Below are 21544 nucleotides of genomic sequence, written 5' to 3' on the forward strand. Positions count from 1 at the left end.
GATCAGCCGTTCTAGGCTTCAGATGCTATCTGAGGACATTCTTAGCTTTGGGTTATCTGCTAAGTCACAAAGGTCTTAGCTGATAGTCAAAAGGAAGTTTGGCTGAATACAAAGTAGCTATTAAGGGAACTAAAGATAGCCCAAGATAATTGTGGCTTTCCATTTGTAACACAGCTCTCTGTCATCATTAGACAAGCGGCCAGTGAATTAGTCCATGGGGGCTTCAGTGCAGATTTGTCCTTTTTCACGGGACTCTAGCTCACAGACATTTCTCTGACCAGTACGCCTTACTGGTGACTATTGAGGCTGAAAAGACCCGTTGGGTGGGGTTTAGGAAAGCAGATGTAGAAAGAAACCAAGCTCCACAGAGACAGCAACTGGGGTGACAAAATGTCCCACCCAAGGAGCAGGGCATCCTTCAGACAAAAGTGTGAAGGTCTCCTCATTGCTTCCCACAGGGACCTGAGGAGCAATGTCATCAGCACTGTGCAGCCTGGAGCCTTCCTAGGTCTGGGAGAGCTAAAACGCTTGTGAGTAGCATGCCCTGCCCACTCTACACACAGCCCCTCTCCTTATCCACAAAGAAATTCCCAGATACCCCAAGCACCCGCCCCTAGTACCAACCCTGCCCTGTCCCTTCTCAGACACCCAGCCTTTCCTCAGTACATTGGCTGGGGCCAAACGTGGAGGTGTTTCCAGCTTGCTGTGGCATTGGGCCCAAGCCTACTGCCCACAGAATCTCCTGCTGAATGTCTCCGAAGAGAATCTTCATCCTGATGTATTTGAGGGTTTGCTGAGTTGATGTGTGTGTGTCTCTCTCTCTCTCTCTAGAGATCTCTCCAACAATCGGATTGGCTGTCTCACCTCTGAGACATTTCAAGGGCTCCCTAGACTTCTCAGACTGTGAGTGATAGGCCTCAGAGAGGGGGAGGGAGAGAAATGCGGAAAGGGAGGGGAGGGGAGGACCTGGGAGGAAAAAGGCTGGGCCAGACCCGTTTCTCCTTCCATCTGTCTCTGGCTTGGCCCAGGGGGTCCCTGAGATCTTATCTCACCCTTCCCTGCCCTCTGCAGAAACATATCTGGAAACATCTACTCTAGTCTGCAACCTGGGGTCTTTGATGAGCTGCCAGCCCTTAAGATTGTGTGAGTATCTTTCCCAATACAGGAACAGTAGTTCCCCCTCCCTCCCCCCCCCCCCCCCCCCCCCCGTCTCTTCCTCTGCCTAGAATGGAGACATTTGGAACCAGGGACTCAGCCCTTGCCTTACCCCTCAAGAAACTCCCAGATCCTGTGAGCAACCACCTTACCTGCCCACCACCCCACACTGCCTCTTCTCAAACTCCCATTCTTTATTCAACACATTGATTGATTGTGTGGCCATTTCTAGCCCCGAGGGGGGCGGGGGAGCATCATGCCTGTTGGTTAGGCAGACTGCCAGAAGTGCCCCCAAATTAGTCATATCCTGGGCAGCAGGGCACACATATACCCAAGGTTGCCTTCTTCAGCCCTTACCTGCTTAGTCTCATCCGTGTGAGCCCACACTGTTCCCTGTGCCTGCCCCGCAGGGACTTTGGTACTGAGTTTCTGACCTGTGACTGCCGCCTGCGCTGGCTGCTGCCCTGGGCCCGGAATCACTCCCTGCAGCTGTCTGAGCGCACACTCTGTGCCTACCCCAGTGCCCTGCACGCCCATGCCCTGAGCAGCCTCCAGGAGTCCCAGCTTCGCTGTGGTGAGGAACCTGTCCCAGGCCCCAAAGAGCAGGTCCCTTACCCACAGCTTGCTAGGGCAAGGCTCTCTGGGTTACAGATGGGATGTGGTTATATGATGACCATGTTTTCCAGGACCGAGTTCCATGGGGTGGCTCTCCGCCAGCATGCCTAACCTCTTCTAGACCTGTTTGCTTGTTTATATTTTCATCTGGTCTCCCGTTCTGCATAACACCACCATACACTTCTTTGTTTCCCTTTTTTTTTTTCCTGGGTGGATTCTTTCTGACTCCTTTCATTCCCAGCCAGAGATCACTAGAGGCAGAGGGTCTGGGCCTGCTCTGTGGGTCCCCACTCTCCCTACTCTCGCCCTGTGCTGCCCTTTAAGGACAATTAAGGCACTAAGTGGAGCCACTCACAGACCTGGGCTCTCTCGTGCTTGAGCTCAGGCATCATCCCTGATGTCTCATGCACAGAAGGGGCCCTGGAACTGCACACCCACTACCTCATCCCATCCCTTCGCCAAGTGGTGTTCCAGGGTGACCGCCTGCCCTTCCAGTGCTCAGCCAGCTACTTGGGCAACGATACCCGGATCCACTGGTACCACAATGGGGCTCCTATGGAGAGCGATGAGCAGGCCGGCATCGTCCTTGCTGAAAACCTTATCCATGATTGCACCTTCATCACCAGGTACGGGCTCTGTTGTCCCTCTCTAGTGGAGGGCATGGAGACAGATAGCCACAGTTGCCATTGCCCTCCAGACATGCTCCTAGGAGAGGGGGGAGAAAAGGAGGAGGGGGAGAGAGAGAGATTATAGAGAGTGTCTTAGTTTGGGGTTTATTGCTGTGAACAGACACCATGACCAAGGCAACTCTTATAAAGGACAACATTTAATTGGGGCTGCCTTACAGGTTCAGAGGTCCAGTCCATAATCATCAAGGCAGGAGCATGGCAGCATCCAGGCAGGCATGGTGCAGGAAGAGCTGAGAGTTCTCCATCTTCATCTGAAGGCTGCTAGCAGAATACTCACTTCCAGGCAGCTAGGATGAGGGTCTTAAAGCCCACACCTACAGTGTCACATCTATTCCAACAAGGCCACACCCCCAAATAGTGCCACTCCCTGGGCCAGGCATATTCACCCGGTGACAGAGAGCTAAGATGCAATCATAAATGGTCTGAGTAGAGTTTAGAACTAAACCCTCACTGCCTCCTGATTGGAGGGGCTTCTACAGTGCCCGCAGAGCCCCTCCAATCAGAAGACAGTGAGTATGTGCGCACAGGGATCTCTCATCCCATTAGAACAAGAACCTGAGCTGTTGTCCCAGGACAAGGCATAGGTAGGTGGGCTGTCCAGGGGCCATGGAGGGGAGTCGAGGCTGGAGTGTCTCAGTTGCCGTGATAAACACCATGTCCAAAAGCAACGTGGGGAGGAAAGGAAGGAAAGCCAAGCAGGGCAGGAACCTGGAAGCAGGAGCTGAAGCAGAGGCCATGGGGGGGGGGGCGCTTCCTGGCTTGCTCCCCATGCTTTCTTAAACAACTCCGGACCTGGATCACCTGTCTAGGAGTGACCCTGCCCACATGAATGAAGAAAATGCTTCTGTCATAGGAGCATTTTCTTAGTTGACGTTCTGTCTTCTCAGTTGACCCTAGCTTGGGTCAAGTTGACTAATAATGATAACGATAATGAAAATTGATGATGGTGGTGATGGTGATTATGGTGATGCTGCTGACCAGAGCCCAAAGCCAGCTCCTCCTCCTCCCCTGCAGTGAGCTGACCCTGTCTCACATTGGTGTGTGGGCCTCTGGTGAATGGGAGTGCTCCGTGTCCACAGTCCAAGGCAACACCAGCAAGAAGGTGGAGATAGTAGTGCTGGAGACCTCTGCCTCCTACTGCCCTGCAGAGCGGGTGACCAACAACCGTGGGGACTTCAGGTTGGCTGCCTCTGCTTTTTAAATGGCTGCCTCTCTTCCCACCCTGTCCCCAGCCCTGCACCTGTACCTTCTGAGAGCACAAATGATGAGGGGCACCCACTTGCTTTCTTTTTTTTTTTCCTTAAAGATGTATTTATTTATATGAATACACTGTTGCCATCTTCAGACACACAAGAAGAGGGCATCAGACCCCATTACAGATGGTTGTGAGCCACCATGTGGTTGCTGGGAATTGAACTCAGGACCTCTGGAAGAGCAGTCAGTGCTCTTAAGCTCTGAGCCATTTCTCCAGCTCCCACCCACTTGCTTTCTTCCTCCCAGTCAGTCCCAACGCCTCCCTTTTTGTCACTTAACCCACTGTCTTGCTGTTACATCTCAAGAAAATAAGCCTTTTTTCCTTGCTTCTTCCCATTTTGGTATGCAAAAGAGGCCCTCTGTATGGAGGGCAGTTATTATTACAGTATTCCGTACTGTAGAGCTGAGAATACCAAAATCAAAATAAAAAACAAAAACAATCAGCATATTGTGGCAATTAGTGGCAGATCTTGTCTGTGAATCCCTGCACTGCACCCCCACATATTGCCTGCAGTAGCATTGTCTGAACAATCTGAAAGAAAGCAGAACTTGGGAACCCCTTAAAGTCTGCCAGGATACCCTTTGCTGAACCCTGCACTAAGCTCCAGTGGTCTGGTGTCACAGTCCTGGGACAGGGTTAAGGAGGGGAGGGTGTTTGTCCCAAAGAGCCTTGGTCCTAACAGTTTCCTAACTCTACCGCTAGGTGGCCCCGAACCTTGGCTGGCATCACGGCTTACCAGTCCTGTTTACAGTACCCCTTCACCTCTGTGCCCTTGAGTGGGGGAGCCCCGGGTACCCGAGCCTCACGCAGGTGTGACCGAGCTGGCCGCTGGGAGCCAGGGGACTACTCGCACTGTCTGTACACCAATGACATCACTCGGGTGCTCTACACCTTTGTGCTGGTGAGGCTGGGGCACCCCCCCCCCAAACTTTGATTCCTGGAATTGGCTGGGATGGAGCCTGATGCCTCGTAAGGGAGGCTGTACCTCGATTCCTGGGTGTGCATTAAGAGTGGGTACAGCTGCCAGGCATAGTGGTGCATGCCTTCTATCCCAGCACTCAGAAGCAGAGGGGGGTGGGGCTCTGTGAGTTCAAGCCCAATCTGGTCTATGGAGTGAGTTCCAGGATGACCAGTTATATAACGAGACCCTGTCTCAAAAAGGAGGTAACAGCAAGGACTGTGGACTGACACCTTTTTATTTTTTTAATCCCTTGGTGCTTTTCTTTTCCCAGGGTCAGGCCTCTCCTCTCCTCTGTCTTCCCTATCCACCATCACATTGGTTTATAGCCTTATTACTATCCTTAGGCTGGTGGTACTTGACTTGAATAGCCTAGAGTTGTGATGATCAGGGATTCATGGACACTTTTGACCATGACGGTCTCAGTAGATGGTCTTGGTTCCTCTCCCATGTTGGCCCTGAATCCCAGAGGCTAGTTCTGGAACAGAAAGGGGAAATCAGGCTGATCTTCTCCCCCCCCCCAAACACACACCCCCAGATGCCCATCAACGCCTCCAATGCATTGACGTTGGCCCACCAGCTGCGAGTGTATACCGCAGAGGCCGCCAGCTTCTCAGACATGATGGACGTGGTCTATGTGGCTCAGATGATCCAGAAGTTTTTGGGTTACGTTGACCAGATCAAGGAGGTGAGATTCAGCATCTCCTTTGGAGCCTCCTCCAGTCACCTCAAGCCTCATGCTGAGTCCCAAATACCACCCCTGCCCTTGGTAACGGCCCTGCCTCCATCCCTCCCTCCCTCAGCTGGTGGAGGTGATGGTGGACATGGCCAGCAACCTGATGCTGGTGGATGAGCACCTTCTGTGGCTGGCCCAGAGAGAAGACAAAGCCTGCAGTGGCATTGTGGGTGCCCTGGAGCGAATCGGAGGAGCTGCTCTTAGCCCCCATGCCCAGCACATCTCTGTGGTACTGTAGGTTGGCGCGGGAGGGACCCTTCAGGGGCTAGCACTGGGGGAGGGGAGCCTGAGAGCGTAGCAGTTGGTTCATAGAAGGGACATGCCTCCCCCTCGCCGGGACACGGGGCACGTTGCAGGCTCTGGTAGCATGGTGGCAAGCACAGCTCAGCTGTGAACTGCCGGCAGCGATGGTGACACGGTGTGGGGCTTTCTGGCTGGGGGCTGAGTTGAAGGTTAGCTGGCCGAAGTTAAATAGGAGCGTAGTGGGTGTGAGGTGCAGGAAAAGGGAGGCTTTGTGCAGGGTGGACAGCACTTCGAATGGAATGAGGAGTGCCACAAGTTCACTGAGGGACAGTGACATCTCTAGCCTGGTAGAGCATCTCTATATAAGATGCCGTGCTAGATACTTGGGGACATATGGGAGCTAGACATGGACCCTTCCTGACAGCTGAGGTGCAGGCAACAGAAATAGCAGGTAGAAGATAGCAAGCATACTGGAGCAGCAATGCTTCCAAGAGAAGAAGGCCCGTGGCTGGAAGACACACGTGTATGCATGTGTACATGTGGGTGTGTGTGCACAACACAAGTGTGCATATAGATGACTCCATGGCACACCTAAGACTTTCCATGCTTTGAAGAGACAGTGAAGGATAAAGGGAGATCTGAAGCGAGGAAATGTGTGGTATTGCAAAAAAGACCACTTTATCTCAGACACTGGGTGACAAGTTCCCTGTCCCTAGAATTCAAGAAATGTGGCACTGGAGGCCTACCTCATCAAGCCTCACAGCTACGTGGGTCTGACTTGCACGGCTTTCCAGAGGAGGGAGGTAGGAGTGTCGGGTGCACAGCCAAGCAGCGTCGGCCAGGATGCCCCAGTGGAGCCCGAACCCCTAGCTGATCAGCAGCTTAGGTTCCGCTGCACCACTGGGAGGCCCAACATTTCTCTGTCATCCTTCCACATCAAGGTGGGCACGGGGGAAGGGAAGAGTGTGGGTGGGTGTGGGGACTAGAAGCTGAGGTGGGCGGTACTGAGATGCAGGTGTCAGGTGGTAAGGGTGGGAGGTGGGAGGGGGAACCGCACAGGACACAGGAAGGGGCTGGAAGACCTCAAAGCCCAGGGTTGCTGAGTATTTCTGAGGACCTCCTATGTCCCCTCAGAATAGCGTGGCCCTGGCCTCCATCCAGCTGCCCCCCAGCCTGTTCTCAACCCTTCCGGCTGCCCTGGCTCCCCCAGTCCCTCCAGATTGCACCCTGCAACTGCTGGTCTTCAGAAATGGCCGTCTTTTCCGCAGCCACGGCAACAACACTTCCCGTCCTGGAGCAGCTGGGCCTGGCAAGAGGCGTGGTGTGGCCACCCCAGTCATATTTGCAGGAACCAGTAAGGGACTAACTTCCTGCCTGTCTGTCTTGCCCTCCTTCTCACCTCCGTGGCTCCCCCACCCCCACCCCACTGCCATGGTTCAGTTAGCAGAGGATGGCAGAAACCTTACCAGTTTTTCAGGGAAGGGTGGGAATAGAGATGTCCTATAAAAGAAGGGATTGGTGGAGATGAAGCTTAAAGAGGCATGGTTTTACATCTCAGACGAAGGGCAGTTTTATAGTCTGAGCATCTGACATATCAGAAAGCCTACAAACACAAAGCCTCGCTTCTTTTCCCTCTGCATCAAACCCCAGGCTTCTTGCACTGGCACACATGGCCCCTGGTCAGGCAAGCAGTAGGGCATGAGCGCATCCTGGAAGTTTAGCGCTACCTAATACTCAGGTGTTAAAAGTAGGAAACCAGGAAGGCCATAGATGTTGCCTCCCTGAGTAGTGGAGAATTTGAATAATACCCCCCCCCCACACACACACACCTGAGCTGTTCCAGCCAGAGGCTCCTCAGATCAATAGGCCAGCAGCCCTGGTGAGAAGTGTCCAAAAGGGCAAAATAGCCATGGCATTGTCCCCTTTAAAGGTGGGACAGACAGAATTGACCCCAAGGGGCAGTCAGAGCTTCCAGACACAGCATACAGGCTAGAGACTAGAGCGGGAGGGGTAACTGGAAGTGGGGAGGGATTCACTACCTTGTTGACCGTCTGATCCCCAACACTATAGCCCTGGCCTTAATTGGGCTGTCCCATCAAGAGCAGCTTCTCCCCCACCGCCTGCCCACATGTGTCTTTCCGAGTCCGTCTTTCCTTCTACCTAACAAACTTTGGCCTTGGTTGCCAAGGCAACCTCCTTCTACAACGAGACCTAAATGTCACCAGGTTTTTCCTCTGGAAAAAAAACCTCTAGACACATCAGAGCGCCTTCAGGCCCCATTGGTTTATCATAACCATAAATACAAACATACATACATACATACATACATACATACATACATGTATACACACACACACATATACACACATACCTTCCTCTACATGTCATGCAGGGTCTCCTGTGTGCCATGAAGGAGTTGCTGTCACTACCCCGGGATCCCTTCCTGTTCCTACAATAGGCTCTTTCCAGTCTCGGTGGGGACACTTGTTAAGTGCCTCGCTTGTGTCAGTTTCTAGTGAGCTGAGCACAGACAGTTTCTAGTGTTTGAACACAGACCATTGTGCCTGTTCCCTTGAGGGTGCACACTTCAGCTGACAGTCATCTAGCAATCTGTTAGAAGCAGTGTCACCTGTCTGTCTCTCACTCCCTGCCTGAGTCTCCCTGGGGTATCCTGAACCCAGACTGTCTCTAGTTCTGTCCCCAGGTCAGCAGTGTCTGTCCCCTTATGCTCCTACCACTCTCAGCAACCTTCCTGACGGGTTCATGTGTCTGCATGGACATCCTTGCCCCTGCAGGTGGCTGTGGTGTGGGAAACTTGACGGAGCCCGTGGCTGTGTCACTGAGGCACTGGGCTGAAGGAGCTGACCCCATGGCAGCTTGGTGGAACCAGGACGGGCCTGGAGGCTGGAGTTCTGAAGGCTGCAGGCTCCGCTACAGCCAGCCCAACGTCAGCTCCCTGTACTGCCAGCACTTGGGCAATGTGGCCGTGCTTATGGTGCGTATAATGGTGGGGGAAGGGAGAGTGTGCAGAGATGCGGGCAGGGAGGCAAGGAAATATGTGTGGGAGGTAGGGACTGGGGGGACTTTGATCACTTGAAGCCACAAGAAAATAAAGAATGGACAGCAACCCTGTGCTCTGCTGATGTTAAAGTTCATGGGAAATGACCCTTTAGCCTCTAACACGCCCTTTATCTTTCAAGAGGGATCTCGAACCATCTAGCTTTGGCCTCAGGCCCTTTTGGGTTTTGGTATGGGTTGGTTGGTTGGTTTGAGGTTTTGTTGTTTTGGGGTTTTTTTGTTTGGTTGGTTGGTTGGCTGGTTGGTTTGTTTGTTTGATTGGTTGTTTTGAGACAGAGTTTCTCTGTGCGGCCCCAGTTGTCTTGGAACTCACTCTGTAGACCAGGCTGGCCTCAAAGTCAGAGATCTGCCTGCCTCTGCTTGCAGTGCTCAGATTAAAGATGTGGGCCACACTGCCATTTGAGTGGTTTCTGATTTTTGAGATAGGATTTCTTGTAACCCAGCCCACTATATAGTTGACCTTAAATTGATGATCCTTTGCTTCTGCCATCCAAATGCTAGAATAATGAGTGTGTATCAATGTACTTATTGTGACCTGAGTTGTTCTAGTTGAAAAGCAGCCTGGGAACACGTCTAGTCATCCCTTCCCTTGGCCCACTCCTCACGCTGACACTTTTGCTGACACTGTGCAAAGACACGGCCGTATTACAGACAGTCTTCCTCTGGAACTTTCTTTTTTTTTATGATTTCTTTCTTTTTATTTTATGTGCATTGGTGTCTTGCCTGCATGCATATCAATGTGAGGGTGTCAAATCCCCTGCATCTGAAGTTACAAATGGTTGTGAGCTGCTGTGTGGGTGCTGGGAATTGAACTCAGGTCCTCTGGAAGAGCAGCCAGTGCTCTTAACCATGAGTCATCTCCCCAGCCCTTCCCCATACGCTTGAGTTTTCAACTGAGCATCTGAAAAGCAGCCCCCGGAAAGGCAGAACACTGAAAGGGGCAAGACAGAGAGAAGACAGGATGGCCAGTGTTCCCTGAGGCCAGCTCCCCACACTTATGTTCTATCTACCAAATGGACTGAAGCATTCAGATGTGGGGGGTCGAGGCTGGCAGGGGTCAGTGCGAGGGAAATCGGCTTAGGGACAGACTGGGACAGCTCAGCCCTCTCGCTCCCTCTTTTCCAGGAGCTGAATGCATTCCCGCGGGAGGCAGGAGGCTCTGGGGCTGGGTTGCATCCCGTCGTGTACCCCTGCACGGCTTTGCTGCTACTCTGTCTCTTCTCCACCATCATCACGTACATCCTCAACCACAGGTGAGGGTTTGCTCCGGGGGGCAGGGCCGGGGGAGGATCTTGCCATAGACTGGCAGATGTTTCTCCTTCAGGAAGGTCCACATAACCTGATCAGGCCCTGGAGTTCGACAACATATTTTGGGGGTGGGGAGATGAAGGACTGCTTCCCCATTGCCTAGAGCACATTCATATATGTGCTCATAGAGAACGTGTCTTCCTCTTTTCGGCTCTCCCAGGGGTCTTGAGACCCTGTGAGAGGTTGGATAGCTCATTCATAAAAGACTTTTTTTTCCCCTGAGGCAGCTCCATCCACGTGTCCCGGAAGGGTTGGCACATGCTGCTGAACCTTTGTTTCCATATGGCCATGACCTCTGCTGTCTTCGTGGGGGGCGTCACGCTCACCAACTACCAAATGGTTTGTCAAGCGGTAAGGACTCTAAAATATAGGGTGCCTTGGGGGGCGGGGGGAGAAGCATAACAACAGAAACAAGGTACATGGGATTAGCCCCGGCTCCTCTGTTCTCTCTGCTAGCTTTGTAGGGCTGGGAAGGGGTGATGTGGAGAATACCAGGAAAGGTCAGGCTAGCTCCGAGATCGCTGAAGATGGGGGCTAAGTGGAGAGTGGGGATTGCAGTGGGGAGAGGTCTTGAACCAGCCAGACTGCTACACCTGGGTCCCAGAGGATCCCTAGGGTGGGAGAAAGCCCTGGATGGAAGCAGAGAGGACACGGGCTAGGACCAGTGTGATGACCCCCCCCCACCCCCCGCGGGTTGCTGCTGGAGCTGAGAGGATAGTGAGAACATGCTCCATTGACGTTCCAGGGTATAGCCCAGTCAGCAACTCAGGTCCCAAGCCTCGGTGCCTTGACCTTGTAGGTGGGCATCACTCTGCACTACTCTTCCTTGTCGTCACTGCTCTGGATGGGGGTCAAGGCTCGAGTCCTCCACAAGGAGCTTAGTTGGAGGGCACCCCCTCTGGAAGAAGGGGAAGCAGCTCCGCCTGGTCCTCGCCCCATGCTCCGGTGAGTGCTTTCAGCTATCCGCTGGGAGAAGGGCCTCAAGACCCAAGATGGGTGTGGCAACGCTGGGGGTGGGTGGGGATGAGTACAAGATCCTTGGGTGGCACCAGAGGGCATTGGGTAAGGATACTAAAAAAAAATTTTAAAAAAGAAAGAGAAAGAAAGAGAGAGAGAAAGAGAGAGAGAGAGGAAGAAAGAGAGAGAGAGAGAGAGAGAGAGAGAGAGAGAGAGAGAGAGAAAGAGAGAAAGAGAGAAAGAGAGAAAGAGAGAAAGAAAGAAAGAAAGAAAGAAAGAAAGAAAGAAAGAAAGAAAGAAAGAAAGAAAGAAAGGAAGGAAGGAAGAAAGAAAGAAAGGAAGGAAGGTCCCTCACCGGGATTGCTTAGGGAGGGAGAGAGGGATTGCTTTGGTTCTTGTTTCTTAGAACAGTTTTTAGCCAAGCTCTACCTGCCCCATCCCTCCTCCCCAAATCACACAGATTTAAAGAGAGCAGAGAAAAAGACAGAGACTCAGTTTGAGGGCTCTGAGCGCCTGGTTCCCTTATCTCCAGTGGTTCATCGCTCTGACCTTTAAACCCCGCCCCACCGCTGCCCCTCCCCAGGTTCTACTTGATTGCTGGAGGGATCCCCCTCATAATCTGCGGCATCACCGCTGCGGTCAACATCCACAACTACCGGGACCACAGTCCCTAGTGAGCACCACTCCCTCCTACCTCAACACCACCATCTTCCTGCCCAACCTTCACACCAGCCCCATGCCTGCTGTTCCGCCCAGCCAGAGAGCCCCTGCATGCTGACTTAAGCCAGGTCCTGCCTCTCCTCTCTACTTCCACATCCTACCTCATTAACCACCCAGCCTGTGCCCCCGCCTCCAGGGCGCTCTCCAAACTCTTCATCTACTACCTCTCTGTCTCCCCCTAGTTGTTGGCTGGTGTGGCGTCCAAGCCTTGGTGCCTTCTACATACCGGTGGCGTTGATTCTGCCTATCACCTGGATCTACTTCTTGTGTGCAGGCCTTCACTTACGGAGCCATGTGGCCCAGAATCCAAAGCAGGGTAACAGGATCTCTCTGGAGCCAGGGGAAGAGCTGAGGGGTTCCACCAGGCTCAGGAGTAGTGGCGTCCTCCTGAATGACTCTGGTTCTCTTTTGGCTACAGTTAGCGCAGGAGTAGGGACACCTGCGCCCCCAGAGGATGGTGATGGCGTATATTCTCCTGGAGTCCAGCTGGGGGCGCTGATGACCACGCATTTCCTGTACCTGGCTATGTGGGCTTGTGGTGCCTTGGCGGTGTCTCAGCGCTGGCTGCCCCGAGTGGTGTGTAGCTGTCTGTACGGCGTGGCAGCTTCAGCTCTTGGTCTGTTTGTCTTCACTCACCACTGTGCCAGACGTAGAGATGTCCGGGCTTCCTGGCGCGCCTGCTGCCCTCCTGCTTCGCCCTCGGCCTCCCATGTCCCAGCCCGGGCCCTGCCGACTGCTACAGAGGATGGATCCCCAGTGTTGGGGGAGGGACCAGCCTCTCTCAAGTCCTCCCCAAGTGGCAGCAGTGGCCGCGCGCCGCCACCCCCCTGCAAACTCACCAATCTGCAGGTGGCCCAGAGTCAGGTGTGCGAGGCAAGCGTGGCCGCCCGCGGAGATGGAGAGCCAGAGCCCACCGGCTCCCGTGGCAGCCTAGCTCCCCGGCACCATAACAACCTGCATCATGGGCGCCGAGTACACAAGAGTCGGGCCAAGGGGCACCGAGCCGGAGAGACTGGTGGTAAGAGCCGGCTCAAGGCGTTGCGCGCGGGCACGTCCCCAGGAGCTCCCGAGCTGTTGTCCAGTGAGAGCGGCAGTTTGCACAACAGCCCGTCTGACAGCTACCCGGGCAGCAGCCGCAACAGTCCAGGCGACGGTCTTCCACTCGAGGGTGAGCCCATGCTTACGCCGTCGGAGGGCAGTGACACAAGCGCCGCGCCAATCGCTGAGACGGGGCGCCCCGGGCAGCGCCGCAGCGCCAGCCGTGACAACCTCAAGGGCAGCGGCAGCGCGCTGGAGAGGGAGAGCAAGCGCCGCTCCTATCCGCTCAACACTACCAGTCTTAACGGTGCCCCCAAAGGGGGCAAGTATGAGGATGCCAGTGTAACTGGTGCAGAGGCCATAGCGGGAGGCTCCATGAAGACTGGCCTCTGGAAAAGCGAGACCACCGTCTAGGTCCAGATTTAGGATGGGCGGGTCACGCGGGCTTGTTTACTCCCAAATCCTCTTGGGCGGTCCAAGCCGTCTACTGATGTGTATGTAGGTTTAAGGCGGCCATGCTGATGCTGCCCTTGAGTCCACCATCATTAGTTACCCAGGCTAGGGAAAGGGGAGGGAGGCAGATGCTTGCCCCTACTGTGGACTATCCCTCAGCAGTAGCGACAGACAATCCCAGACCAGTTTTGGTGGCCAAGTTCTTGGTATCCTGCCAGGTAGGCATAAAACATCCATCGGTCCCTAGGGTAACCCATAAACTGAGTTGAAGAGCCCAGCCCAGGTAGGCTCAGGAAATGAGAGGGAGACCGGGGAACTGGGTTCTCCACACCAGCCCGGCAAGGTATCCTGTGACTGCCAAGATCCCAGGCCTCTCTCCCAGTTTTGGCTTGGGAAACCATCCCAGCAGGTGAGCCAGGGGGCGTAACAGGTGCTGCCTTTCAGATTAACTATGCAAGGGGGATGGGGGTGGGAGGGGTAGGGCAGTGTGGTGGGCAGCTCTAGAGATGAGCTTGTCCCTCAGGAGGCAGGCAGGTGGGAAAAGGTGCATTAGGGAGACAGAATCCCTAACTATGGGAGTGGTACACAGTTTTTCCAGCAGAGTTCACAGCAAACCCTGAACCCCCACACACCTGGGAAGTGATACTGCCAGCAGGTGCCTTAAGACTCAAGGGGAGGGAGCTGATATGTGGATCTCACAACCTATACAGTGGTCTGCAAGTGGCTCCACTTAGCTGCTTAATTATAATACCCACTGTCTGTTCCCAGCCCTCCAACTCCGGGGGACTGAGGGGAAATGCCTCCATGAGGCTCCTGTGGCAAAGCCATGCTAATAATCTGACTTCTAACCTCAGTTAGAAACCCAAAATGCCAAACCACCTCCTAACTCGCTGAAACCCAACCACACTCTGAGGCAGCGCCTGGGTCCAGGCTGCTCAAGAGCCTATGCTTCCAGCCCCCATTTTCCTCAACTCAAGATGCCTTTTAATACAGAACTACATGGAAGTAGAGGAACCCTTGGGCACTGGGAAGTAGCAGGGATCCCAGCTCTGATCAAGTGAGAGGACAGAGCAGGGAAGACGCCATACTCGCTGAGATGGGTCCCATTATTTATGCTTTGCTGCACAGACACTATTAGAGGAAAAGCTTTGTATTACTCTCCCACGTGAGCTGCTGCTGTTTACCCTGCCAATGCCTTAGCACTGGAGAGCTTTTTGCAATATGCTGGGGAAAGGGGAGGGAGGGGATGAAGTGCCAAAGAAAACACATTTTAAAAGCTCTGGTTTTATACAATAGAATGTTTTCCAGCAGATGCCTCTTTGTTTTAATATATTAAAATCTTGCAAAACTCTTTGAGCGACAGCTGTCGCCCACCCATGGTCCTTTTGTTAATGATGTAAGGGTCTTATGAATACTGCAAACCACTAGAGCCTAGACCAGACACCAGCCAGGAACTGCTGCTCCTGCTCATGGAATGGTTGATAGCACTAGGATGCAGCTCGTTCACCCCAGCAATGCGTTTACTGCACACTAGGGTAGAAGAGAGCTGGACAGACAGACTCCTTAACAGTCTTAGGAAGGATTCATCCTGGACTGTATAGACAGCTGGCTCAGTGACCTGCACCACGGGTCAGGACTTCCCTACCCCACCACCATAGTCATCGCATCTGCCTCCCATCTTCTCTAGGACCTTGGTCCAATTAACTGCAAGGCTACTCTTGGTTTCTTTAAAAAAGAAAAGCCAAGAGTCATTTCTTGCAACACAACAGGCCTGTTAATAAATTGCAGTCAGAACTGAAGACACCTTAAAGAACGTGCATCAGGGAGGGTTAGGGACACGCATGGCTGCCTGGCTAGCAGCTTGGGCTCTCTCAAAGTCTCTAACTTCCTGAGGGGTGCGCAAATACTGCTCTATTTCACTATCTGAAATATCCTCATCGCCAGTCACTGCAGATTCGGGGGGCAAGGTGTGGGTCCGCTTGGGGGGCTTCAACATGCAGGGGGGCAGGAGGGGAGTGGGACTGGCGGGACGTTTCCTCTTGGGCAAATCGAAGGGACCATCCCCCACCTCGTCCTGCTGTCCTTGTCCTTGTCCCTGCTGCTGCTGCTGCTGCTGCTGGGTCTCCACTTCTGCTGTTCCATCTCGAAAAGCCGTTCGGACCAGCATGTGGCGGTGCTGGAGAAGGTCACCAATGTGTTTCACCACCGACCGCTTGTTAAGTTTTAGAACCTGTAGCCAGGCCAGCTGGCCGGCCATCTGAAGGAGCACGGCCAGGAGCTCCTGCAGGCGAGAGGCAGCTGGGTAGGGCAGGTCCACATTCGCCAATTTACAAAACTGGGCAAGAGAGCAGGTCAGCCGGTCTGAAGGCCGCAGAGACTGCCATGCCAGGAAGGTGGCTGCAGTGATGATGGGCAAGGGATGCCGTCCAGTCACTAGCCACGTCTCATCTGCTAGCTCCACCAACAGCAAGGTTCGAGACAGCATCTTGTCTTTGTCTTCCACGTATTTGGCTGGCACGGACGGGGACGCTTGGAACAGTTTGAAGCTGAAACACCAAAGTGAGGGTCAAGTGAATGAATGATCACGGTGCCCTTTCAGGGTGAGAAGTGTCGTCCTCCCAAGGCTGATTGGGAAGCTGTTTGTCCTGGAGACACCCAAGCTTGCTGGGGAGAGGGACTGAGGAAAGGGGGCAGACGTTTGCCAGGTGAAGGGCACTAACAGAGTTGAGCGCCTTCCTCTTGCACAGTTCCAACGTCCTTGATCGCTCTATGGAAAGTGTGCTGTTACCAGCATCTACTTAGGATATGACCAAGTTCCAACCATTACTGGTGTTTTGCTTTTTGTTTTGTTTTGTTTTGTTTTTAAATATAGGGTCTCACCATGTTATCCAGGCTGGCCTAGAACTCCTGAGCCTCTTGCTTCAGTCACCCAAGTGCTGGGATTAAGAGTGTGTGCCATTGGCTAGGCGGTGGTGGCGCACACCTTTAATCCCAGCACTTGGGAGGCAGAGGCAGGAGGATTTCTGAGTTCAAGGCCAGCCTGGTCTACAGAGTGAGTTCCAGGACAGCCAGGGCTACACAGAGAAACCCTGTCTCGAAAAAAACAACAACAAATAAGAATGTGTGCTAACATACTTGTTCAGCCACTTTGTGGTTTTGTTTTAAAGTATACTAGTGAGAAAAAAAAAAACTAATTTATTAAAACAAAGCAAAACAAAGGCAGGCTAAGGACAGTGGTGCACACTTGTAATCCCAGCACTGGGAGGATAGGGACAAGAAAGCCATGCGTGCAAGGGCAGCCTGGGCTGTGTGAGACTGTCTAAACAAAACAGTGACCAAAACCCAGTAAAGCCTTAGCTTCTGACCCTGACCCACCATTAACTGGCATCTTTGGACTCCATATAGAGGTGACCCTGCTGGAACAGGGTCACTGCACATGACGTAGCCCCTGCCATGTAATTCCATCGACTGCCGTTCATAAAGCAGGAAATGACAGCTCAGCAGTACTATGCCAAGGCTGGCTAACAGGCTTTTTTTTTTTTCTTTTTTTGTAATTATCACACTCCTATGATGGAAAAGGGATTTGAAATTACAACGTTTTGGAACAGTATAAACAGTATTAACATGTATAAATTGCATTAGTAGTAAGCACAAAACAGGAAAGACCCTCCCATCCTTTGAGACAGGCTCTGGGTGAAAGATGCCCGGGATCCAGCCCAGCCCGGTGTTCCTCCTAGACCAGTACCTGCTGCAGTAAGACTTCACCAAGTCTGCCAGGCACAGGGAGGGCACATCCAGCCCCAGGAGCTTTACCATCTGCATGTAGGTGCCAGAAAACAAGTCCAGATCGGCATAGAGCAGTGTGCAGATGGTTCCCATGGTGAGGGGCCAGTTATGTTGCCGACAGGTGATTAAAACACAGCATCCGACTAACACTTCCTTCTTCTGCAGCCTGGCAGCTCGGATCCCAGACAGCTGATATGCCTTCTGGTAGTAGGAGATTGCTGTATCCTCAAACGTTAGCGGCAGCTTCAGAATCCGACACAGGTCTCTTACTCGACGGAGATCTAGGAAAACATGCAGGAAGCAGAGAGGTCAAAGAGAGTAGTGTACAACTGCTAGCAAGTTCTGCTAGGGCTTAATTGACTTCTGTTAAACTTGCCATATATACCAGATGCACAAATAATATGCCCTTCTGTGCTAACAGGACACCTGATATGGCGTGTGTTTTGTGGAGCTGGAGTTACATGAGATCCTCAACCATGCTGGGCACACCTTTTAATCACCGAGCTACATTCTTAGCCCTTTAGAACCATGGTCCTTCCAATGGTGCACAACACTTGTAGAAAGGTCACATTCAATCCACCACCTTCGTATTTTAACTTATGGACAAGGCAAAATGTCTTTTCTTTTCTTTCTTTTTTTTTTTCCTTTTTTTTTTCTTTTTGGTGCTGGGGATTGAACCTCAAGCCTTACACATGATAGGTACATATTCTATCACCGACCTACCCCTAGCTCCAAAGCCATGCTTTTACTCAGGCTCTCTGTGCAGACCCAAACCTTCCTCTACCTCTATGCCTTTTAGTTTTTAATACACACTCAGTATGTAGGCTGGGCTGACCTCAAACTCTATCCTCCTGCCTCAACCCCAGAGTGCCGAGATTGTAGGCACACGCCACATTAACAACTGTTCTCTCGCAGCCTGCCTGACGCCAGTAACACTGAAAACAAGGACACACAGACAGACTAGGTCATCAAAACAACCATCTCAGTCGGGTGTTGGTGGCGCACGCCTTTAATCTCAGCACTTGGGAGGCAGAGGCAGGAGGATTTCTGAGTTCAAGGCAGGCCTGGTCTACAGAGGGAGTTCCAAGACAGCCAGGGCTACACAGAGAAACCCTGTCTTGAAAAACAAAAACAAAACAAAAAAGTCTTTAAGGCCACGGTGTCATAAAAGGTTGATGCTCCGGAATGGGTGGGTAGGGGAGTTGAGGGGAGGGTATGGGGGACTTTTGGGATAGCATTAGAAATGTAATTGAGGAAAATACGTAATAAAAAAATATATTTAAAAAAGAAAAGAAAAGAAAAAAAAAGGTTGATGCTCTGGGCTGGAGAGATGGCTCAGCAGTTAAAAGGCACTATTGCTCTTGTAGACGACCTGGGGTTTGCTTCCCAGCATCCACAGGGCTGCTCACGACCATCTATAACTGCAATTCCAGATGATCCAACCCCCTCTTCTAACTCCATGGGCACCAGGCATGCACATGCTGCACACACACACATACATGCAGTAAGAACACCCATACACATAATATCAAAACATTAAACAGTGACATAAATAAAAGCAAAGCTGAAATTTAAGGGGGAAAAAAGTTTGATTCTCACCTCGTTGCTGGCAGCGACTAACTTGTTCGTTTTCCCCAGTGCTTCGAGAATATGTCACTTCTGTAAAATAGCAAACAACAAATTACCCAGCTGGCCTTCGTTCACCTCCTCCTTGCCCTCTGACTGCATAAGGCCAGGGAGATTTCAAATGACTGTGTATCTACTTCTACCTCAGAGAAGATACCCATCTATGTAAAAGTAATAGGACAGAACTGTATTTTTAAAAGCTGCACTGGCAATTCTGATTTTCCAATAATTTCTCTGATACATTCACTTTTGAGGGCTGCATTAGCCAAGGGCTAGAGCAGTGGTTCTCAACCTTCCTAATGCTGCCACCCTTTAATACAGTTCCTCACGTTGTGGTGACCCCCAACCTTAACATTATTTTCGTTGCTACTTCATAACTGTAATTTTGTAATGGTTACACGAAGATTGCATTAGCTACAGAAAAAAAAGAGAATTATGAATTGCATTATGAATCATAATGTAAACCGCCTATATGCAGGATGGTCTTAGGGGACTCCTGTGAAAGATTCTGTGGACACCACGGCGGTCACCACCCACCGGTTGAGAACCGCTGTACTAGAGCAATGGCGTGGAACGCAGAGGAGAGCAAGTTGCCAATTAGTGCTAAAACCTGCTAGGAGATGATGGTTCGTGTTGTTATTTTCAAATAATTTACCGGCACTCCTTCAACACTGACTAGGTCTGACAAGACGAATGAAACCTTTATCGTTTCGTTCATTCACCAACCAATATACCCACCCAATGCCAGACACCGTTGTAGGTACTGGGAAATCAGATGGATCGCACCCTCCTCCAGCTCATCTGTTTACTTAAGCCCAATTCTCTCACATTTAACTGTGCGCATGGCCAAGAAAGGGAGGAGGCTGGAAAGAGGGAGCTGGGTTTAAGGACTCCACCGCCCAAGGCTGGCGATCCCCGGGTTCAAGACCAGTACCCCTGAAGTTGCCCTCGTCGCTAAAGGTGGTAGTTAGGACCCCTTCGGTGACCACGCAGCCGCAGTCGGAGCACACCAGCTGGCTCTGAGAATAATGCGAATCTTCCACGAGCTCGGAGGAGCCGCAATCCGGGCAGCGGCTTCCGTTCGGCATCTCGTCGGTCGGTCCAGGGCTGCGGTACCGCCGTCAGGCACAAACTCCCAGAGAACTTGTAACTGGGCAGCGGCAATAAAGTGGAGGGGCGCTTATTCCGGATGCACCATCCTCCTCCGGCCAGCTGGCCAATCGGCTGGCAGTTTGCTCCTCCCCTCGGCAGTACGCCACTTCCGATCCCTTCTGTGGACTCGGGTAGAAACCTGAGTTAGAAAGGGAGGTTCCTGGATTTAACTGTTTCTCAGGCTCTCTGGGTTTTTGTGGTTAGGCCACGTGGGGAGTTGACACAAACCACAGATGTGGAATTGTTGTCTGCAAAACACTATTTTTTAAAATATATTATCCAATTTATAATTTATTTTTTAGCCTATCATGCTTATGTAGCCCAGGCTGACCTAAAATACTGATCCTCCTGCCTCTGCCTACTACATGCTGGGATTACAGGCTTGTATTACCATGCCTGATTTAACTCCCTTCAAAAAAGTGGAACCAGTTTTTTCCTTTCTATGTAGTAAGGAACGTTAAGTTTGACCGTAGTAGAAAATAGATCACTCTGCAGTGAGAGAGCAGTAAATTGTGTTGTACTCTACGGACCTCCCCACACTAAGTTGCCGTCTCTCTTTCAAAGTCTCTCTTGTTGTTGTTGTTTTCCAACATATTTCTTTAATCCTAGCATTTAGGAGGTAGAGATTGAGCCAAGCCTGGTGTACATAATGAGTTCAGTCCAGTCAGAGCAACTTAATAAGAACATGTCTCTAAATAAATACAATAAGATGAACTAAAATCTTGAGTGGTAGATTTAAATATCTTCAGAGAATAGCATGAAAAACCATAGTTCTCTCCTCAAAGAGGATGTACAAGAGTTTATGCTAGAGCCAAAAAGGAGGACTTGAGCCCAGGAACAGATAGATACAAGTTTCTCCAAATAACACATAGAACTGTTAAGTGGTTACATGAAGATTGCATTAGATTTAGAACAAAGAGAGCCATATATCATACGATAGGGACCACTGGTAATAACATTACAGAATATGGGGAAACCCTTTCCATGGGTTTCAGATGCTATCTTCTGAATTGATGGAGGCTAGGAGTTGGTAAGAATGCATTTTAAATTGTCGGATTTTATTGTTGGTTTGATTTGGGTGTTTTGTTTTGTTTTGTACTTTAAGACAAGAGTCACTGTATATCTCTGGCTGTCTTGGAACTCATTATATATACCAGGATAGTCTTAAACTCACAGAAATCTGCCTCTCTCTACCTTCTGAGTGCTAGGATTAAAGACATTTGCTACTACATCTGGCCTTCAAACACACACATACACACACACACACACACACACACACCTCCTCTCTCCCCTTCAACTTTTGGCAAACTGGAAGCTACAGGCCGACTCAGACATGTTTAAAACCTTGAACTTTGAGCTATCCACGTGGCACGTGCCTTTAATTCTGACACTCAGAAGGCAGAGGCAGGCAGGTTTCTTTGAGTCCAAGGGCAATTTGATGTACAGAGTGAGTGCCTGGCCAGCTAGGGCTAGCTAGACCCTCTCTTAATTTTTTTTTAAGAGAGAAAAGGGGAAAACAATCTTGTATTGAACTTTAATATAACTCGCCTGTTGCCCCAGCACTTGGAAAGTAAAGGCAGGAAATCAAGAGTTAAAAGCAAGGGGCTGGAGAGATGCCTCAGGGGTTAAGAGCACTGACTGCTCTTCCAGAGGTCATGAGTTCAATTCCCAGAAACCACATAGTGGCTCACATCCATCTGTAATTGGATCCAATGCCCTCTTGTGTGTTGGTGACTGTGTACTCATATATGTAAAATAAATAAACAAATGAGAGA

At 51.4% G+C, this 21544-nt stretch overlaps 2 protein-coding genes across 9 annotated transcripts in view; one reads left to right on the forward strand and one right to left on the reverse strand.

Moving 5' to 3' along the window:
• Nucleotides 1-14567, forward strand: part of Adgra2 (adhesion G protein-coupled receptor A2) — a 37917-nt gene extending 23350 nt beyond the window's left edge. Inside the window, exons 3-20 of one of the 6 annotated variants that reach the window (XM_006509223.4) lie at nt 459-530; nt 832-903; nt 1072-1143; nt 1566-1729; nt 2183-2396; nt 3474-3638; nt 4417-4615; nt 5211-5360; nt 5476-5637; nt 6368-6592; nt 6786-7005; nt 8447-8646; nt 9855-9982; nt 10265-10388; nt 10837-10982; nt 11578-11667; nt 11897-12030; nt 12133-14556. In XM_006509223.4, the coding sequence (XP_006509286.3) occupies nt 459-530; nt 832-903; nt 1072-1143; nt 1566-1729; nt 2183-2396; nt 3474-3638; nt 4417-4615; nt 5211-5360; nt 5476-5637; nt 6368-6592; nt 6786-7005; nt 8447-8646; nt 9855-9982; nt 10265-10388; nt 10837-10982; nt 11578-11667; nt 11897-12030; nt 12133-13166 (3571 nt within the window). In that variant the 3' untranslated portion in view covers nt 13167-14556. Of the gene's footprint in view, nt 1-458; nt 531-831; nt 904-1071; nt 1144-1565; nt 1730-2182; nt 2397-3473; nt 3639-4416; nt 4616-5210; nt 5361-5475; nt 5638-6367; nt 6593-6785; nt 7006-8446; nt 8647-9854; nt 9983-10264; nt 10389-10782; nt 10983-11577; nt 11783-11896 lie in introns of those variants that run through there. The other 5 variants (XR_003947355.1, NM_054044.2, XM_006509222.4 and 2 more) reach the window with 5 other exon arrangements.
• Nucleotides 14470-19846, reverse strand: Brf2 (BRF2, RNA polymerase III transcription initiation factor 50kDa subunit). 3 transcript variants are annotated; one of them, XM_006509180.4, is made up of 4 exons: nt 19356-19846; nt 18591-18650; nt 16951-17272; nt 14470-15751 (listed from the first exon to the last, which is right to left on the reverse strand). In XM_006509180.4, exons 3-4 carry the CDS (start codon nt 17082-17084, stop codon nt 15025-15027), a joined length of 861 nt encoding a protein of 286 aa, XP_006509243.1. In that variant the 5' UTR covers nt 17085-17272; nt 18591-18650; nt 19356-19846; the 3' UTR covers nt 14470-15024. The 3 variants fall into 3 exon arrangements, with proteins under 3 accessions (XP_006509243.1, XP_006509244.1, NP_079962.1); NM_025686.2 differs by having other exon boundaries at nt 14963-15751; nt 19552-19763; XM_006509181.4 differs by lacking the exons at nt 16951-17272; nt 18591-18650; nt 19356-19846 and adding an exon at nt 16581-16936.
• Nucleotides 19847-21544: the final 1698 nt, after the last annotated feature.

The sequence above is a fragment of the Mus musculus genome, chromosome 8 (genome assembly GCF_000001635.26).
Source record: "Mus musculus strain C57BL/6J chromosome 8, GRCm38.p6 C57BL/6J".
Taxonomy (NCBI): domain Eukaryota; kingdom Metazoa; phylum Chordata; class Mammalia; order Rodentia; family Muridae; genus Mus; species Mus musculus.

Coding starts and splice junctions, on each gene's coding strand:
- Brf2 (NM_025686.2), bottom strand. CDS start 19,705: ATGCCGAACGGAAGCCGCTGCCCGGATTGCGGCTCCTCCGAGCTCGTG. Junction 17,273..18,590: donor TAGTCGCTGCCAGCAACGAG/GTGAGAATCAAA, acceptor ATGTTTTCCTAG/ATCTCCGTCGAGTAAGAGAC. Junction 15,752..16,950: donor GTGAAGTCTTACTGCAGCAG/GTACTGGTCTAG, acceptor TTGGTGTTTCAG/CTTCAAACTGTTCCAAGCGT.